The 20,697-nt window shown below is 53.2% G+C and overlaps 2 protein-coding genes across 2 annotated transcripts; both read left to right on the forward strand.

The window, feature by feature from the left end:
- Window positions 1–141: 141 nt before the first annotated feature.
- On the forward strand, window positions 142–3,617 carry LOC115915966 (histone H3-like centromeric protein A; the record flags this gene model as incomplete). The annotated part of the gene is made up of 4 exons (XM_030969662.1): window positions 142–216; window positions 559–670; window positions 2,251–2,328; window positions 3,351–3,617. Coding segments are annotated over 4 exons (532 nt in total), but the record flags the coding sequence as incomplete, so codon positions are not given.
- An 11,596-nt stretch (window positions 3,618–15,213) lies between these two features.
- LOC115915967 (toll-like receptor 13) lies at window positions 15,214–18,900 on the forward strand. Its single transcript, XM_030969663.1, has 2 exons — window positions 15,214–15,235; window positions 15,687–18,900. The coding sequence occupies exon 2, from the start codon at window positions 15,709–15,711 to the stop codon at window positions 18,898–18,900; it is 3,192 nt and encodes a 1,063-aa protein (XP_030825523.1). The 5' UTR covers window positions 15,214–15,235; window positions 15,687–15,708.
- Window positions 18,901–20,697: the final 1,797 nt, after the last annotated feature.

Genomic DNA, 20,697 nt, shown 5'->3' on the forward strand with positions numbered 1-20,697 from the left:
GCCGTTGTCTTATTCCGTTGTTCTCTGCCTCCATTTCTCAGTGTCTGTGATTGGTTACCGTGCAGGTCTTCTACAGTCCTCTGCTATCCAGTTCTTGCAAGCCTGGTGTGCCCTTTCTCAGCTTCTTTGTTCTTATTTCAGCACAGTTTATGTCTTAGTATCCTTGATGAATTCCACAGTGCCCCGAGAAAATTCTGATATGAACAGTTACAAGCGGTATGGCTGGAGCACACTGAGGCCTAAGTTGTTCAGATACATTGCTACAGCCTCCTCCCTATACCCTGTTCCTCATAAACCCCCATAATCTCTGTCCCCTATAACTCCCCTATATTGGCCATCACTGTAGCTCCCTATGGATCCCTCATATCCGCAATGTCCCCCCAGACCTTACAGATCCCTTATAACCCCCACAGCTTACCCCTGTCCCCCCCGGCCCCTATAGCCCCCCATAGATCCCCTATAGCCCCCTGTGTTCTGACAGGCCCTATAGATCTCCTAGTTCCTTCAGAGCCCCCCATCTGTGCCCCCGGCTAAATAGATCCCCTAAAGCCCCCACAGATCCCCATCCAATGCCTCCCCAGGGCACTGCCCAGGTCAGCAGGCATTGCAGGAGATCTGCAGGTACCAGAGCAGGTCCCTGCTGCTGCACCCCGGCCCCTTCGCCCACCTGGTGAGAAGCCCCCACATCCCAAAATGAACACTCCTGCACCCTAAAATCCTCAGACACCCCAAGTTCCCCCATGGAACCTCCCCAGCACCCCCGATGGACTCCCAAACTCCCCTGCAACAACACAGATCATCTCAGATACCCATAAAATCTACTTTGGGACCCCCAAACCCCTCCAGGATCCCCCCAGTTTCATCCCAGAACCTCCAACATTTGTCTGGGGTCTTCCAAACCACTCTGGGTCCCCTTTCTGTCCACTTTCCTGGGATCCCCAAATCCATCCCAGGACACCCCAGATCAACCCTCTCAGACCCTGCAACCTCCCCCAGAGCCTTCAAATCCACCCTGGGACCCTTCAGCTCCCCATAGGACTCTCCCAAATACCCACTGGAACCCTTCAAATGATCCCTAGGACCCCTTAAAATCCAACCTCAAATCCACCCTGGGCCCCCTGAAATCCAACCTGGAACCCTCCAACCTCCCCTTAGACCCCATCCCAAAAACCATTGGGACCCTCCAACCCCCTACAGACCCACCAAGTTACCCCCCAGAACCCCAGATCACCCCCTGGGACTCCTCAGGACCACCACCTTCCTCCCTGTCCTTGTGACATGGTGGGCCTGTCCTCCCCCAACATCCTTGCATATCCCCCAAAGTCCTTCTGTGGTTCCAGACATCCTTGTGTGCTGCCACCTTCAGAGGCTGCATGGATTGGGTGTTCCCTGTGCCCCTCCTGCCGTGCTGGCACTGTCCCCCCTGTCCCATCAGGGTGTCCCCAGGGGAGTGTCCCCATGTTCCCATGGCCAAGGGTGTTCCCAAAATGTTTCCAGAGTGGTGCTTCCCCCCTGCCTCCCACCTGGGAGATCCCAGGGTGTCCCCATCATGGTGTTCCCACATCTCCGCTCCCCAGTGTATCTCCAGGTGTGGTGGTGTTGTGAAGGTATCCAGGACGAGGTGAGAGATGAGAATTTGACTTCAAGTTCTCAGAAGGCTGATTTATCATTTTATGGTATTATATTAAAAGAAAATGATATACTAAAACTATATTAAACTATAGAGAACGGATACAGAAAGAACGCTGGAAAAGAATGAATAATAAAAACCCATGACTGACCAAAGTCCCCCTACAGCTGGACTGGGATTGGTCATTAATTAAAAACAACTCACATGGCACCAATCAAAGATGCACCTGTTGGTAAGCAACCTCCAGACCACATTCCAAGCAATCAGATAATTATTGTTTACATTTCTTTTCTGAGCCTTCTCAGCTTCTCAGGAGAAAAATCCTGGCGAAGGGATTTTCCAGAAAATATCATGGTGACACCCAGGTGTTCCTGTCCCCAGTGTTCCTCTCCCTGGGGTGCCCCCAAAGCGTCTCCAGGATGACAACAAGGGTGTCCCCAGGTCCCTGGGATGTCCCCAGGGCAGTGTCTCCACGCCTCCAGGGTGTCGCCATGGTGTTGGCCCCAGCTCTGGATGTCCCCAATGCCCCCATATCCCCTCCATGTTGTCCCAATGGCCCCGCACTCCCTGTGACCCCGCTGCCCCCATGTGCTCCCCTCCCTGTGCCCTCCCTGCCGCAGGTGCGGGAGATCTGCCTGCTCTTCACCCGCGGGGTCGATTACCGCTGGCAGAGCATGGCCTTGCTGGCGCTGCAGGAGGTGGGCTCGGGGGGCCCAGGCGTGGTGGAGGGAGGTCACAGAGGGGCTGGAGGGGTCCTATGGGTCCTGCAGGGGTATCCAGGGACTTAGGGGGGTGGGGAGGGGGCTGAGGGGGATCTAATGGGTGGTGAGAAGGTTTCCAGGTTCTGTGGATGCTGCAGAGGGTGTCTGTGGGTGCTGGGGGTGTGTCTGGGGGGCCGGGGAGGTCCAGGAAGATCTGTTTGAGTGCTTGGATGAGGCTGAGAGGTTTGTTGGGTGTGTGTGATGGGAGCTGAGGGGCAGTCTAGCAGGGTGTCTATTGGCTGGGGTGGGTCTATGAGTTCTGGGACAGGGTTCTATGGACGTTGACAGGGTCTCTGGGAGACCTCTGGGTGGTGCGGGGGGGTCTCTTATCCCCCGGGTCTGTCAGGGATTTGGAATGGGTCACTGGGTGTTGGTGCCTCCTCACACATTTACAGGCACAGGGTGTTTTGGTTCCTCCCAGTCGCCCCTGGGGTAGGTTTGGAGAAACCTTGCCCTCTGGGTGTGTGTTCTGGGGGGGTCTCTGCTGTGACAATGTTCACAGGGGTTTTCAGGTGAGGGAAGAGACGAGAATGTTGACTTCATGTTCAGAAGACTTATTGTTTTATTATATATATATAACATTAAAACTATACTAAAAGGAATAGAAGAAAAAGGTTTCATCTCAGAAGGCTAGCTAAGAATAGAAAAGAAAGAATGATAACAAAGGCAGCTGCATCAGACTCTCTGTCCGAGTCAGCTCTGCTGTGATTGGCCATTAATTACAAACAGGCAGATGAGACCAACCACAGATGGACCTGTTGCATTCCACAGCAGCAGATAACCATTGTTTAAATTTTGTTCCTGAAGCCTCTCAGCTTCTCAGGAAGAAAAAATACCAAGAAAAGGGTTTTCACAAAAAGATGTCTGCAACACTCTGCCCCTGGGGGGAGCTGTGGGGGTTGGGGCATGCTGGGGGGCTTTGGGGACCCCCCCGCCTCAGCTCAGGTTTTGGTACACAGGCAGCAGAGGCCTTCATGGTGCGGCTGCTGGAAGATGCCTACATGTGCTCGCTGCACGCCCACCGAGTCACCCTGTTCCCCAAGGATCTGCAGCTGGCCTGGCGCCTGCGGGGACCCGAGGGAGGGCATCTGAATGGGGACCCCCCAGAGCCCCTGCACAGACTCAACCACCCAGGCTCCTGTACCAAGACCCCCACCCTGGGGCTCTCTCTTGACAATCTCACACCCCTAGTCTTACTGGGACCTCCTATGAGACCATCATGCTGAGACCCTCACCATGGGGTCACCCAAGCTGGGGCCACATCCTGACATAATCTGATTTGGGATCCACCTCCCCAAGAACCCCCATGTGGGCTCACCCCATAGACTCCCCCCTATTGGACCCCAACCTCAGGATCCTCAACAACCCCTTCAGGGACCCAGCTCAGGGTGGAGGTCCCCTTCTTTAGTCCAGGACCCTCAGATTATTGAGGACTCCTACCCATGATCCCCCTGGAACTCCCCTCACCAGAATGCCAATCCCAGGGAAACCTACCCAGGACCTCCACCCTAGTGGAGACCCTCCCAGTTTTGCTGCACCCCAATAAATCAATAAATGTTTGTGACCCTTAGGTGCTGTTGCTGGGGAGGGTGGAGGGGATTTGGGGGTGAGGCACCCTAGGGGGGAACTCTGGAGGGGAGGAGAACCCACACAGAGGGGGGGCTCTGAGAGTATTTTAGGTGAGGGCACCTGGGATGGGGGCCAGGAAGGTCTTGGGACCTAAGGGGTTCCGTGTATAGTGGTGATGGGGGGTTGTCTAAGGGGTGGCACTTAAGGGATTTGCTTTTTGAATGGAGGTCAGGGCTTTGGGGGTGGTGCTTAGCGGTGGTTTGAACGTGGGTAAGGTTGCCTGTGGGGAGCAGGGCTTAGTACCCCCGTGAGGGTGGGGCTCTGGAGGTCTCCCGTCCATGGGTGGGGCTCTGGGGGTGGGGCTTCAACGGGGTCCTCTCTATGGGGAGTGGGCTTGGGGGGGCACACCTGGAGGGGGCGGAGCTGCAGGGGTTCTGGGCGCTCCCAGACTGCTGTTCCCGCTGCTGCCGCTCGGGGCGCTGCTGAGCGGGGAGGGGCGGGGCCCTCGGGGGCGCTGCACCGGCAGGGGGCGCTGCACCAGCAGTGGCCACACCTGCACCGGAGGATGCGGGAGGGACCCCAGAACGGACCCCCCCCAACCCAAACCCTGCCCTGGGACCCCAACCTCCCCGTCCTCATGCCTTGGAGACCTCTCCTGAGCCTCAGAACCCAAAACCTACCCTGGGACTCCAAATCCCCTCAAACCTGCCCATCCCTCCCATCCTTGGGGTACCCTCTGAGCCCCCCAAACCTCAGGGACCACAAATATCCCCTCTAAAATCCCAGCCCAGCCCCCACCCACCTGGTTTGGGCTACCTCCAGTTCTGGGGTCCTCTCAACCCTCTTTTTTACCCAGACAAGCTGGTGCTGAGCTTGGTGGGGAATATTTTTGTAACTGAACTTCCAAAGAAAGTTGACAAATTGTGGACAGGACTGAACATTGCTTTGACTAAAGCCCACTCTCTAACAATCCTATAAGCAGCAACACATCTGATGATGAGGAAATCACATTACAACCCTGTGAGAAATAGCTACTCACTTTTCATAGTTTAGGAAGGTTTATTAAACCTTATCAAAAATACAACAGAAGACTGAATAAAGAAAAAAGGTTACGGCACTGGGAGCAAAAGATTTTCCCCGCCATGTGCTCAGCCCTCTCACAATGGAGGTTTTCCCTTTTTTAACCCTTTAACCCCTCCCAAAGTTCTGTCCATCAACCCCTTCTTCGCTGTCAAGTGGTGAAGATCTCTTCCTCAAATCCTGATTGGAAGTCAGATGTCTCCATAGCGACAAGCTTCCCCTCCCAGATGCCCCAACTCCATCTGTCCCTTGATAACCATGTGAGGCGGTACAACACAACTATAAATCTATAAAACTTTTCTTAACCTATATACATGATATTTTTCTATTAATTGTGAGACTCAATCATTCCATTACTCATCTATCACAAACCCCAAATTCAAGATGAAACCTTCTGTGGTAGTCAGGGTCTGCACACTCTTACTAAAACAGTGTGGTACACAGCAACCAAGATAGCAAAGTTCCAGGAAAAGTATAGGAGACTTATGTACTTATTGGAAACTGGATATGTTTGGAGAGTGCCTCTCGCAAGGGGTGATTGAATCATTTGTCTGAGGCAGAGACCCAGTATTTTTAATGGTGGGTGACCAGAAAAAATATCTCAGAGTGCCACCTATTGAGCAGGAGGTTGGATCCATTAGAGAGGAGTGATTGGCTTAGGATCAAGACCCCAAGCATAGATCATGGGACAGAGAGTGTACAGAAGGCACCGTTTTTGCAACTGATGAATGACAGATGTTCCAGGACAGCCTTCACCCGCATCAGTGGTTATCCAAGTATGTGGCTCCCATGGTCCGAGTTTTGCTGGACATGATAAAACACTGCGGCAGAATTTCAGGATCACTTGAAGCAAGTGTTAATCCCACAGAGAGAAAGACAAGAGAAAAGATCCTTAACGTGGGGAGAGAGATCTTCAGGGCTAATTAGCTATGGCAGAAGGATGGGTTTCACTTAACAATTAGTAAACAGAACAACAATCAGGAGATTGGAATAGCAGCAAGGAAGTGGACTGCCCAAAAGGGAGCAGCGGGGTCCCAGTGCATGATGCAATGCAGTTTGAGTGAAAGGCTCGCAGAAAGGAATTTCTTGAGAAGTGATAAATTATCCACTGCTGTTCTGGAGAATGTAGTGCCTGGAATGGAGTGCCTGGGGAAAAGGAAAGTTACACTCCCTTGCCATAAGCAGGATAAAGATGTTGATGTGGGAGTTTGAACTCTTGAGAGACCTATAATTACTATGGCACCACAGGCTAAAGTTGGTAATTGGAGTCTTAGAAACAACTTTCGCCATCCTCAGTGAGTTGGGGCTGGCAGCTGCAAACATTTAAGGAGGCTCACCAAAAATAAGACTTAAACAGAAAATGAGGTATCAAAGTGGTGACTGGCTTCTGAGATGGAGACAGGAGAAAAACTGAGAATACAAGTGGATAAACTTATGACTGAGAAAGACCATCTTAAGACCCTACTTGCTTCAGCAGAGTGTAAGGAAAGACAATTATTTTAGAATTTGAATAGGGAAAATTATAGAAGAGAGAAACAAGACCTGAGAGAGGAAACCTGATTTATCCCTGTTACTGAGAAATGAACAGTTGCAGAAACAGTTCCAGGAAGCAAAGGAGAAAAGATGAAAACTGAAAGAAATAGCAAAGGTGATGCTTAAGCAAGCTACCAATTCACCCTGTATTGTGCAAGAGCCATTCAGGTGGCTGATTTACAAAAGCATTCCAGGCACAAGCCAAGTGAGACTGCAATGCAACAAGTGGAACCCTATCAATACATACATACTAATGACCCATACATCCAGATTCCAGTTGGTTCTTGTCAGCGATTACTTACATTTCTAATAGATACAGGAGCACAACATTCAGTACTAATGAAGCAGGATGCCAAGAAGCTGGGTGTATGACCCAGACACCAAGAGTTAAAATCACTTTAGTAAATGGAGCGCATGTTATCTGTCAAGCTGCTAAGGTTAATTTATGGGTCCTGGATGAGAAGTGGATATTGACTACTTGCTTTACAATCAAAGATCACAATGACAATATTTAGCGTTTTGGTGTTCTGAATATTTAAATCTGTCGTCTGTCTGACGGCAGTGAGTCAATGTTAATGTTTGAACATTAGCCCAAACCCTAAAAGAAGTCCAGAAACTGTGCTGACTCCATCTGGCACCTGCAATCCCTGATCCAAGGACTGCTAGTGTGTCCCCGTGCTGGATTTTTACTGCAGGGAGAAGTGGAATTTCTGAAGTTCTGACCAATTTGGCCCCCCTAACAGTTGAAGTACCCAATACTGCAAACCTAACAGCCACAATATAAGCACCTGTGTGCTTGGGCATTGATGGGGTGGTGACAGATTAAAAGAAAAAAGGTACTATCACTCAGTCACACTCCTATTTCTCCTGTCTGAGATAGTGGCCAGTGATCATTTTAACACACTCCAGCCACATAGAACTTGCCAGTGTTTAGCCAATGTTTGCTGTTGGCATTGCCCTTATGTCACAGATCACAGAATATTCTGAGTTGAAAGGACCCACAAAGATCATCAAGTCCAGCTGTTAAGTGAATGGGCCATACACAGATTGAACCAACAACTGTGGTGTTATGAGCACCATGCTCAGACCAACTGAGCCAGTCTTAGGGTCTGGCTCATGAAAGAGCTGCACAGACAGTTGTGGCTTATGATTTATTACAGGCAGTTGAATACCAGTACCACATCTACAATCGCTGCTGTACTAAACTTTGCGGAACTGATAGCTCAAATTAGGGAGCACACTACCCATGGAGGACAGCTCAAATTGCAAGAGACTCCCCTGAAAACACGGGAAGCAGCAAGAGCAGTGGGCAAGTACTTCATAAAGTAGAAGTTGAGATTCCTCCTGAAGAATGTCAAGGCCTAACACCATGAAAGACCAAAGAAATATTCACTATTCAACTCAACCACATTTAAAGAGATGGAACAGAGAGATTCTGAGTGGGAAAAAGGAATTTTGTCATTAGTCCGAATGATTAAACAACTTGAGCCACTAAGGGGTAACCTGTTCAGGCTGATGCTGCTGAGACGTGTACTGTTTTTTCTACCCAGGAATGATATCAGTAATGATTCCAGCACACCCCCCCTGAGGATCAAGTTAACCATTAAAGGACAGCTTATCCTTACTGCAGGAGCAATCACTGCCAGCAGGAAGCAAATTTGGTTCACACATTAACAAGTTTAACCCACGGGGTAGAGTTACTTCTTTTATTTAAGCTAATAAATATGGTAACTTAGTACATGCATTCTATATCACACATGCTTTTCAGTTGTAAGTGCAATTAATTGAATATGACCAGGGATTTTACCCATTACCCAGATTAAATAATACTTCCAATATTATGTCCAAGGTTTGCCCCCACCAAAAATGTGCCATGACAGAGAGGTCTTGGCTGGCCTTTACCTCCCCTGTGCAGCATCTCATCAGCACCGCAAACACTGGGGCTACATGCTTTCCTTTCTATAGAAAGGAACTCTCATTCTCATCCAGAAGCCCATCATTCAAATGTGAATACCATCTCCGATATTATATATGCCCAAACATGACTCTCATGCAAAAGCTGCCAGATCAGAAAGCTGTTGCCAATCTTTATCCCCCTAGGGTAGCCTGTAATCAGCACCTAAACCACTGGGGCTACGCGCTTTCCTTCCCATGGTAAAGCACGTTCATTTTATTTCAGGAGCTCTGTCCATTGGAGGTTAAAGGCCAGCAAGACCTGTCAGTCCACATTTTGTGTGAGAGCAATCCTTGGATGTTTTCAGTACTGGAGGTGGTATCCAAATTTCAGTGGTGAGCTCCTTAAAGATGACTGAAGCACTTTTACAGGGGAAGGAAAAACCCTAGACCCAGGGTTCAAAGAGCAGATTACATGCTGCCCTGGGGGAGGTAGAATCCAGCAACAATTTTCTGACCTGACACATATTGTGTGGATGCAATCCTTGGATATATTTAATATTGGAGAGTCGTCTCCAAAGTAAGGTGGTGGACTCCTGAAGAGGAATAAAGTGATTTTCCATGGGAAGGAAAGGACATAACCCACTGTTCTTGTGCAGATATGCTTCCCAGGGGAGGTAAAGGTCACAAAGATATTTCTGCCCTGGATCATTTTGTGTTAGATAATCACTGGAAGTATTCAGTATTGGAGTGTGGCTCCAAATGCTGCAACTGTGCTCCTGAACATGAATGACAGTACCTTTCCTTGGGAAGGCAAACACATAATCCTGCTGGTGGTGTTCAGATGACGGCAAAGTGAAGGTAAAAAACAGCAACAGCTTTCTGTTCTTACATTTTTTTGTGTGGGAGCAATCCTTAGACATTCAATATTGGAGCTTGAATCCAAATGTCAGAACCCGAGCCCTGAAAGTGAATGACAGTACCTTTCCTAGAAAAGTGAAACTCCCAGTCCTAATGCTGGTGCTAGAGATAATCATCTGCCTGGTAGAGAGACATGCCAGCAAGACCTTGCTGTTCTGGAGCCTTTGTTTGGGAGCAATCCTTAGACATACTCAACATTGCAGGTGATTTACAAAATTGTGTGTTTGACTCCTGAAATGGAATGAGAGTGCTTTTACATGGGAAGGAAAGCAGCTAATCACAGATTATAAAGTGGAAAGAGGGGAGGAAAATGCCAGCAGGACTTTTCTGCCCTAGTCTGTTTGGTGTGAGAGCAATGTCTAGAGCTGAGATGTATTCAATACTGGAACTCAGCTCCAAATGCTGCAACTAGGTTCTTCAATGTGAATGGCAGTACCTATTCTTGTGAAGGGAAACACCATGTCCGACTGGTGGTGCTGCAGATGATCATCTGCCAGGTGGAGATGAAGGCCAGCAAAATGTTTTCATCCTAAAACACTGTGACTAGTGATTTAGTCACAGTGTTTAGTCACAAGAAAAAACAGTGTCATTCCCTTTCAGGAACACATATAAGGAATTTGGAAACCACCTCTACTAATAAGTATGTCCGACGATTTCTCCAACAGAATAGGTGCCTGGAGAGATAGGTCTTGCTTGCCTTTTCGTTTCCTGGGCCAACAATCATATGCAGCACCAACAGTAGGACTAGGTGTTTCTCCTCCCAAGGAAACGTGCTTTCATTCACTTTCAGAGCCCAACTTCCTAAATTTGGTGCCAAGCTCAAAATTTGGATCCATTCAAGGACTGCTCCCACACAAAATATTCCAGGACAGAAAGGTCTTTACCTTGCCTGGGCAACGTCTCATCTGCCCCTGAAACACTGGCTACCGGAGGCATCACTGAGCCAGAAATAACTCACCCTTGTGTGGCCAGTCCAGACCCCCCTGAGACACTTTAATCCTGGCAGCCCCATCCCCCTGTCCATTGTTGTGATGCTCTTCAGTGCCTGACTCTTAGGCACGTGAGCATCCACAGGAGGGACTTTCACAACCAGCTTATCCATTGGGCAGTGACATCTTGCCCCGGTCCAGCAGCCCAGCTGGGTTTACCTTGTGTTGCCAATTGCCCTTTTTCCATTGTTCCAGCCGCTCCACTGAGCATTTGCCACGATCCATGAGTCAGTGCAGAGGCAGAGTGTTGGCCACGTCTCTCATTCAGCCATATCCAAAGCCAGCTAGATGGCTTTAAGCTTTATGCTCTGTAACCTGACTGGATCCACCTTGTCCGTCAGTGACTTCCACAAGCTGTCATGTAGGACTCCATACAGCAGCTTTCCCTTTTTGATGCATCCCTACAATATGGCAGGAACCATCAGTAAAGAAAGAGTGACGCTTTTCATTTTCTGGTAGTCAAGGCCTCCATAGCATGTGCCACCTTCACCTCTTCCCCTTCTGATGATAATATGAAATCTTTGCCTCAGGGCCAGTTCGTAATGACTTCCAAGGTGCCTTTCCCTTGGAACATCCAGCCCAGCACTGGCAGTCGGGTGCCAGTGGAAGCTGTGCTTTGATGCCAATCACTTCTGAAACAGATGGAACCTCCTCATAAGCTGCCAGTACCTGCAGTGTGGTGTAAGGGTATAGCTGGCTTCAGATCCTTTGTATCCCAGACTCAAGAACCATAGGGTAGTCCTCAAACTTCCCCAGGTTCCTTCTGCCAGAGGCTCCAGGGTGGACCATTATCCCTGGCTGCAGTGTGGAGCATGTTTTCCACACCTTGTCCTGTCCTGACTGGTTCAACAGCTACTGTAGGAACAATCACCTCTTTAATTTGTTCAAAAGCATGTTGCTGCTATTTTGTTGACCACATCCACTGGAAACTGACAATGTCCATATTGCTATTTTACTTTTAAAAACTGAATTTCAAGGTCCCTTGACTTTACTCTGTTTTATGGCAAAACCAGCCATCAGGAGGATCTGGATTATCTCCTCCCCCTTCTCAAAAGCTTCCTCTGCTGTGGCACCACTTTGCTGCGTTGGACTCCAGCTCATACTGAAGTTCCAACATGTCCAGCATGGCAGCACTCAGTGATGGTGTGACTTCATTCAGGCCATGACAGTCCACTGTCAGTGTCCACTCTCCACAGGACTCAGGCAGGGGTCATGTGGGGCTACTGAGGGGTGAGCGTGTCTTGCTGAGCACGCCCAGCTCTCCAGTTCACGGATCAGTTCATGGATGGGGTCCTGAAGTCCCAGTTGGTGCCATGTTGCCAATGGGACACTGTTGTGCCGGCCATCAGCACCTGCTGTTCTTCATCCCTCAGCAGTCCCACAGCAGAAGGGTCCTCTGAAAGACCAAGCAAGGGATTCAGCTGTCTGAATTTCCTCTGTCTCCACAGCAGCTCTCCCAAAGCCCAGTGGTGTCCTTTTGGGTCTTTGAAATACCTCTCCTGAGGTGATCTGTGCCAAGGATACACAGAGCCTCTAGGCCAGCAACAATGGCGTTTCTCTGACACTCATGCCCAGTCAGGAGCACTTCAGCTTGCAGTACAGTCCCTGTTGGGATCCCCCTGTCATCCCAGAAACAGAGATGGATTCTGCCCCTGCATGATGGCATCAGGGTGCATTGTGCACCCATGTCAACTAAAGCCTCGTGCTCCTGTGGCTCTGCTGTGCCAGGCCATGGATCCACACAGTCCAACTGACCCCACTGTCCTTTTCCCACACCTGGCTGGAGCCAGAGCCCCTCTAGCTCTGATCATGGTGCTTGTTGCTCGCTTCTTGTAAATATGACCTGGAGATCCCTTCCAGAGGGTCAGAAGTAATATCAGCCCTTCAATTCTGCCTGAGGACTTGCCCAGTGGAAACTGAGTGGCATTTTTCCTTGAAGAGTTTTCTGCCTGTGAGACCATTTTGAGACTTCTATGAGAGTGACCCTTGTGACATCCCTGTCAGACCCTCATGAGACCCCCTTGAGAGACCCTTGTGTGAGACACCTCAGATGTCCTCCAGGTAGCCCCCAGGACTCACCAGAGGGCATAAATTCCCAGGAAGGGCAGGTAGAAGTAGCGGTACTCAAGGACAATGGTGACAGTGATGGCGATGGCATTGCATAACCAGCTGAAGGCCCTGAAGTGCAGCACAATGAGCCTGTGCCCAGCAGGTGACTTGTAGGGGTACCTGACCTGATCAGGGTCAGAAAACTGCCTCTCCCCCCAAAGATAAACCCCACAAAGCCAAACACCATCTAAATACCCCACACCCCTCCAAATGCCTCCTATATTCCCCAAATACAGCTGGGCACATGGGTCTCACCTGAACCTTACAATTATAAAGCACCTTATGGTGGTCAAAGAACTGCCCCTGCATCCCAAAATACCCCCCAAATACCCACAAACCCTCTCTAAACTGCACAAATACAAGTGGGTGTAGGGGCGTCACTTGGGCCTTGTAGGTGAGCAGGGTGATGTGGGCGATCCTGTATAGGGTCATGTACATGGAGAGCTGGATGGAGCTCTCCAGTCTGATGTGGCCCCTGAAAGCACCAACCCTGTGGGTGCCCCATAGAGAACCCCAAAACTACTCCACCCTCCCCCCCAAATGCTCTATAGGAACCCCTGACTGTCCCATAGTGACCCACAGCTGCCCCTGTGCCCCCCAGCCACCTCCCCATACCCTCCGTAGTACCTGTGATGGAAAAGCACTTGCCCAGCAGGATGAGCATGAGGAAAATGAGGAAGCTGATGGGGTGGGGGGAGCAGCTGGCATGGGGATATGGGGAGGGCTGGGTACCCCCCTTCATCACACCCCCCACAGGAGGGTCTGTGCACCCCCACATCTCCTGTACTCCCCCAAGCCCCTCATTACCTCCCATGACTTCAAAGTCCCCTTGTGCTCCCCCATATCCCCTATACTTTGCTGTGAAAGCCCCCCGCAAACGCACCCAGAACCCGCAGCCCTATCAAATCTCAATATGCCCCTTGGACCTCGACACTTCCCAGTCTCTGAAGATCCCCCAAATCCCCATATAACTTCCCCAGACCCCAATTTTCTCCAGTCCTCACAGCTGCTGCCGGCTCCCACAAACCTGCCCATAGCCCCCAAGCTCCCCCTTCACACTCCATGCTGGCAGCCACCATGAACAACTTGCAGGTGGTGTGGAGCAGCTGCCATCCCGAGACCAGGTCTGGGGGGTCTGGGGGGGTGAGCACCGGATCTCTCAAAACACTGCCTCCCCCCAGGCCCCCTTGAAGCTCAGATTTTCCCCCCAGCTGCTCACTGATGAATAACATGAGGGTGACGATGAAGACGAGGAGGAAGGTGATGTCTGTTTCCAGGATGCCTGGAGAAGGTGGGGAGAGGGCTGAAAAGAGGTTCACCCCATGAAACCCCCAATACCCACCAGGCTATCCACAGATGCCCCCTGCATTGCAGCCCCACCATCATTCCCCTTTGTACCCCAACCCCTTCAGCTTCCTCAGATCTCAATAACCTCCAATATATTGGTGCCATGATGTAGTTGAGGTATTAGAACATGGGTTGGACTTGATGATCTTAAAGGTCTCTTCCAACATAGAAATTCTGTGATTCTGTGATTCTGTGATATTCCCCATACTGATGCACTCCAATCCTTCCAACCCCCCAAACGCCTAAACAATCCTCCAGGCCCTCATATACTTCCCCATCCCCAATCCCTGAAGCCCCCCAGACCACCATAACTCCCTATACAGCCACAGACCCTGATATACACCAATCCCTTCAGCCCCTCCAGACCCTCTAGACCCCAATAAGCCTCCTCAGACCCCCATACCCCCATATACCCCCCGATCTCGATGCACGCCAGTCCCCCTCGCAATGTCTTTCCCCTGGTCACAGCAGCACTGAACTCATCAGCTGAGAGGTGCTGTGTCCAGAAGGAATCCCCTTTGGTCAGCACCATCTCGTACTCCAACTCCAGCCCATCAGCCTGAGGGGAAGATGGGGGATACTCACCCCACATTTGCTGAGGGTTATGCATCACCAGCTGCGGCCACTGCACAGCACAGTCCCTGCAGCCCCCCACCACACCCCCATAATTCCCCCATGCACCCCAGTCCCTGCAGTACCCAAATCCCCCGAGCCGGCTTATAATCCTCCGGACCCAAATATGCCCCCTCATCCTGATGGACCCCCACTCTCCAGTCCCCCACACTCCCGACAGGGCCCGCCCCGATGCTTCGCGGACCATGCCCCCAAGCCAGGCCATGCCCCCAAGGCCAGGCCACGCCCCCTGCACAGCACCTGGACGGCGCCTCTGTCCCAGGTTGTACTGGGCAGTACAAGCCAGTACAGCGCCGTACGGCCCAGCAGCACCCCGTACACTCCAGTGTAACTCAGCACAACCCATCTCAGCTCAGTATAGACCAACACAGTCCAGTACAGCCCCAGTATAAGAGAGTATAACCCAGTACAGCCCAGTGTTTCCCCCGAAGGAACCAAAACCAGGTGGTTCAGTCTGAGGAAGGGGAAGAGGAACAAAGAGCAGCACGTGGCAGCAGGGGGACGGCACGGCGCGGGGGTGGGGGAGAGGGAAGGGAAGAGGCTTGGATGTCCCAGGGATCCCCCCCAGACTCCGGGAGCCTGCCAGGGGGGCGACCCAGCTGTGTGACCTTGTACCCCTGCCAGCCCCCCGGGGACCTTTAAATCCGTCCAGGCAGGGGCCTCCCCCACCCACGTCACAGGGAGGTGGGTGGGGCAGTGGTGACAAAAAGTGATACCCCAAACTTCCCGTTTCTAACCCCAAAATCACCCAAAGCAGAGGCAGTGGCACGGTGGGAACTTGATGGGGAGCAAGGGGTCCCCAAAATCCCTCGGGACTGGGGGGCAAGGGGTCCTTGGGGTGTGTGGAGGTTCTTTGGCCCTGGGGGAGGCCCCTGGGCTGTGATGGGGGTCCCTGGGGTGTGTCTGCCTGGGCTATAGATGGAGGGGGGTCTCTGGGCTCTGAAGGGAATCCCTGGAGTGTATGTGTGAGTCCCTGGGGTGTGGACAAGGAGTTCTTGCACGCAGAGTGGGGATCCTGGTGTTCTGGTGGGGTGTGGATGAGGGTTCTCTGGGCCCTGAGTAGGGTCTTTGGGATGGTGGTGAGGTCCCTGGGTTGCGAGGGGGATCCCTAGGGTGGTGGGGATCCCTGAGCCCCAGGTGTAGTCCCTGGGCCTTGAAGGGGGTCTCTATGGTACCAAGCACATGCCTCAACCTCCTCTCTCTCTCTCCTACTGCATCCAGGATCTCCCCAGGGTGAGTCAGGATGTGCACTCCACCGCTGGTGACACTGGTGACACTGGTGATGGTGCCTGCAGGGGTCTTTCCCTACGGCTTCCACAATTGCATCCAGGCACCATGGGACCCTGGGCTGTTCCGCTGCATTCAGCGCTTCCTGAGCACCGTGAGGGCTGCAGTGGGCGACCTCCCCTCCACTGCCACATCCCTCAACCTCTCTGTCAACATCTTGCGCCAGGTGCCCCCCAGTGCCTTTGCCCACCTGCCGCAGCTCTACACCCTTGATCTGACCCACAACCAGCTGGAACTCCTGGCCCCAGGGGCTTTCTCAGGGCTGTCAGCACTGGCTCACCTAGACCTGGCCCACAACAACATCTCAGTGCTGGCCACAGGTGTGTTCACCGGGCTGGGCAACCTGAGCACACTGCGGCTGGACCACAATCCGCTACAGAAGGTGGCCCCGAGGGCTTTCCAGCCGCTGGCTGCACTCAGCATGCTCTGGCTGCGGGGTGGCCGGCTCAGCGCACTGGAGCCTGTGGCCATGGCTGTGGGGAATCTGACACACCTAGACGTGCTCGACCTGTGTGACAACATGCTGTCAACACTGGGCCCGGGGCTGCCGCCCACACTGAGGGTCCTGTACCTCTGCAACAACTCCCTGGGAGCTCTTTCAGGGGCCACTCCTGAGGTGATACCCCCAGGGCTGCGTGTGCTCGACCTGTCCTACAACAACATCTCGGACCCTGCCCTGCTCTCTCACCTGTGCCTGAACAACCTGACACACCTGCACCTGGCTGGGAACCTGCTGGACGTAGTGCAGCTGCTGCGCGTGGCTGGAATCTCCCCACGTCAGGTGGATGTGTCAGGGCTACAGGTGAACACAAGTGGCCTAGAATACCTGTGCAAGCAGCTTAGAGGACAGAGGCTGCAGAAGCTGCAGCTGCAGCGCATGAACATTACATCAATGCCCAACAGGGCTCTGGCCAAGTGTCCAGTGCTGGGTGCCCTGGATGTGTCTGGCAATCGGCTGCGGTATTTGGGCTGCATAGGGTGGCTGCTGAACCAGAAGCAGCATGCAGCACTGCGCGAGCTGGTGGCTGAGCACAACTTGCTGCAGCGGCTGCCATCGTGCAATGGGACCCCGGTTCTGAAGCAGCTGCACAATGTGTCCCTGCGCTTCAACCGCATCCTAGTGGCTGGTGCGGGTGCTTTTGACAATGCACCAGCACTGCGGCAGCTGCGGCTGGATGTGAATGGGCTGGCACGGCTGCACCGCGCAGCACTGCGTGGACTCCGCAACCTGAGGCACCTGCGCCTTGACAACAACCTGCTCACTGACCTCCTGCCTGGCTCCTTTGCTGATCTGCACCAGCTGGAAGACCTCAACCTGCGCAACAACCGTGTGGCCGTGCTCTTCCCTGGCACCTTCAAGGGACTTGACCGTCTGCAGACCCTTGACCTGGGCGGGAACAAGCTGCGGCACTTGGCAGCCAAGGCATTCCAGGGCCTCCCGCGGCTTTGCCGGCTTTACCTGGACCGCAACCGGCTGCTGGAGGTGAGGGTGGCTGCATTCCAGCCGGTGCAGCTGACACTGGGCGTGCTGGACCTGCGTGCCAATGCGCTGCGCTACCTGAGCCGACACCTGCGGCAGCTGCCACCTTTCCGCTACCTGCGTAATCTCTATGACCTGAAGCTGCAGGCGCAGCAGCCATATGGGATGCGTGTGGTCCCACAACGCTTCTTCCAGGGCCTCAGTGCCTTGCGCTCACTCTACCTGTCACAGAACTCACTCTCAGCCATCCCTGCTGATGCCTTCGATGACCTGGCACAGCTGCGGTACCTGACGCTGGCTGACAGCAGCAACGGGATGGGCCACCTGCCTGCCGGCATCTTCAAGAACCTGAGCCAACTGCGCAGCCTGAACCTGGAGAGCGCAGGACTGCGCAGCCTTGGCCCTGAGGTCTTTGGCAACCTGACACGACTGAAGGAGCTGCGCCTGGCCAAGAACGAGCTGCGTACATTGGATGTGACTCTGGCCACCCACCTCCCTGCCCTGCGCTATCTGGACCTGCGCAAGTGCCCACTGAGTTGCAGCTGTGCCAATGCCTGGCTGCCTGCCTGGCTGGCACGTGGGCCGGTGCAGGTGGTCTATCTGTATAACTACACATGTGGTGAGGTGGGTGGGGCCTCCACATACCTGCACTGCTTTGACACGTTTGTGTGCTACCTGGACATGGGGCGGTACCTGTTTGCAGGGACAGCACCGGCTGTGCTGCTGCTGCTGGTGCTGCCACTGCTGCACCACCGTGGGTACTGGCGGTTGCGCTACCAGCTGTTCCTACTGCGTGCCTGGGCACGTGGGCACTGGCGGCGGGAGCAACGGCGCTACACATACGACACCTTTGTGTCCTACAACTCCGGGGATGAGCGGTGGGTGCTGGAGGAGTTGGTGCCTGAGCTGGAGCGTGGAGCCTTGCGGCTCTGCCTGCACCACCGTGACTTTCGCCCCGGCCGCGCCATAGTGGACAACATCGTGGACGCTGTGTACAACAGCCGGCACACGGTGTGTGTGGTGAGCCGCGGGTACCTGCGCAGCGAGTGGTGTTCACTGGAGATCCAGATGGCCAGCTATCGCCTCTTCGATGAGCTGCGCGATGTCCTTGTCCTCATCTTCCTTGAGGACATCCCTGAGGCCGAGCTCTCGGCCTTCCATCGCATGCGCCGTGTGCTGCTGCGGCGCACACACCTGCGCTGGCCCTCTGAGCCCCCTGCACAGCCCCTCTTCTGGGCAAAGCTCAGGTGTGCCCTGAGCGGGGGGGAGGAGGAGGAGGAGAGGGAGAGGGGGGACAGGGAGGAAGGCCCTGCCACATCTGGGACACCCGGGGAAGTTCTCCCTCAGGAAAGAAACCTTCTGCCCCAGAATCACTGCTTTTTATCTGAGGAAGGTGTCCTGTGGAGTGGGGCTGATGGCAGCAAGGAGGAAGAGGAGAACGAGGAGAGGAAGATGGGGGACAGGGAGGGAGGCTGCCCTGACAGTACTGGAACCACTGTGGAGGTTACCGCTCAGAAAAGCAGTTTTCTGCCCCAAAGTCACCGGCTTTTCTCTTGGGAATATGTTCTACACAGTGGGGATGAAGGTAACAAGAAGGAGGAGGAGGAAGAGGAGGAGGAGGCATGGGAGGAGGAGAAAGGTTGCTGGGAGAGAGAGAAGCTGCTCTAGAGCGACTTACCCTGGTGTAACAGGGATGTCCAGGGACATTCCCAATCAAAAAAATGTGCTTTTGTCCCAAAATCCCTGGTTATCCTCTGGGCAATGTGCAGTTGGGATGACAGTAATGAGGAAAAGGGGAAGGAGGAGAAGGGGAAAGCAAGATGGACCTCAATGTTCAGATGCAGCAAATGCTTCATCATTCAGTTCCTTTTCCTGGCACGTGGGAGCTGCAGCTCTTGTACATCTGGGTCAACCTGGGCACACGCTGCTGCAGCTCAGTCTGCTGCTGGTCATCCTGGGCACACACACTGCTGCAGCTGCTTCTGCCTCTAGCGGCACCCCCACGGCTGGGAAATTCCGGCGGCCTACGTGAGGCACCCACCAATCCATCCCGCCACACACTGTCCTGATCCCCAACTCAGCAGCTCCCGAGCCCTAGGCAGGTCCCTGCGTCGCTCCCGCCTGATCCTCACCAGCAGCAGGATGTACCTGGCTTGGCTGGCAAACCAGAGGATGCTGCAGGTGTCCGAGCTGCCGGCACCATGGGCTTATGGCTGCAATCACTGGGTTGTGCTGCCCAGGGAAGCCCTTTCGCAAGAGCATCAGCTGCTGCTCCAGAGCAGGATGTGGCTCTGCCTGCTCTGCCCCGAGAGACCAAAGCTCTGCTCAGCTTATCAGCCCTGGGGTGCTCGGGGAGGTGCCTCCCAGGCCTGAACCCAAACAGCCAGAGCTCAGCAGTGCCAGGCCGGGAACAGCCTTCCCTTACCTCTGGTGGGTGGATCATGCTGTCAAGGGCCAGCAGTGAGCAATTGATGCTGGTCCCTCCCACAGCCCCTCTCTGCAGTCCTTGGTGACCTAGGCTCACTCCAAGTCTGCCGGGTAAGTCAGGTTCACCTTGGCCACACACAGATTCCCAGCAAAGCCAAGAGTGGGGTTGGTCCCACTGCTCCACCTGGATCTGCGAGGACAGAGATGGCTGAAGCCATGGCTCCACATGCCCCTGGGGAGGTTGGTTGGAGCAAGTAGACCAGGGCTCTGTGTTTCCCATGGAATGGGTAAGTGGATCACACTGGAAGATGGGGCAGGATTAGGAGAGGAACCTGGCATGCTGTGAGGATGAGCCAAACACTTGGACATGATACAAGGAGCAAAGCCAGGGAAAGGATCTGGAAGGAAGGGACAGAGTTATGGAAAAGAATCAGCAACTCCCATGTTTAGTGGTGGAGGATGGTACAGCTGGTTGGGTTTCCAAGGCTCTGGAAAAGCATCCAGACACCTGGATTACTCCCCTACTAGTAGCAATGGATGAGGCACTAGGTACAGGCTGAAGTGACAGCCAGAGCTTCCATCTGCCCAGGCAAATGTAACAGCCCTGCAAATTCAGGAAAGTACATGGCTGGAATTTAAATCTACTTGGCAAGTTTGCACCAAGAAACTGGGGAGCACTTTGACAGTCAAGAGTCCTGGGGTATGTAATTCCCAGCTCAGCGCTGAGTAGGACAGCTCTGGGATGTTATCTCAGCAGCTTCCTAGCTTCATTTGCAGCACTGATTGGAGCAATACCACAGCCAGAAGCACTCACCTGGAGGATGGCATGGGAGTGGGAGGAGGTGGCATTGGCCTTGGTGTGATGCTCACTGGTTTCTATTGCCCTTGGCCAATATCTCTAGGATCTGCTCTGGTGATGTGGGCTGGGAGAGAATGGACACAGAGATCAGCATCCCTGATGCGGCACCTAGACACCCCAATATAAGCAGCCCCAGGCACTCGGGCTGAGGCATCCTGCAGCTCTGCAGGCTCTGTAAC

Source organism: Camarhynchus parvulus, unplaced genomic scaffold, assembly GCF_901933205.1.
Source record: "Camarhynchus parvulus unplaced genomic scaffold, STF_HiC, whole genome shotgun sequence".
In the NCBI taxonomy this organism is placed as follows: Eukaryota; Metazoa; Chordata; class Aves; order Passeriformes; family Thraupidae; genus Camarhynchus; species Camarhynchus parvulus.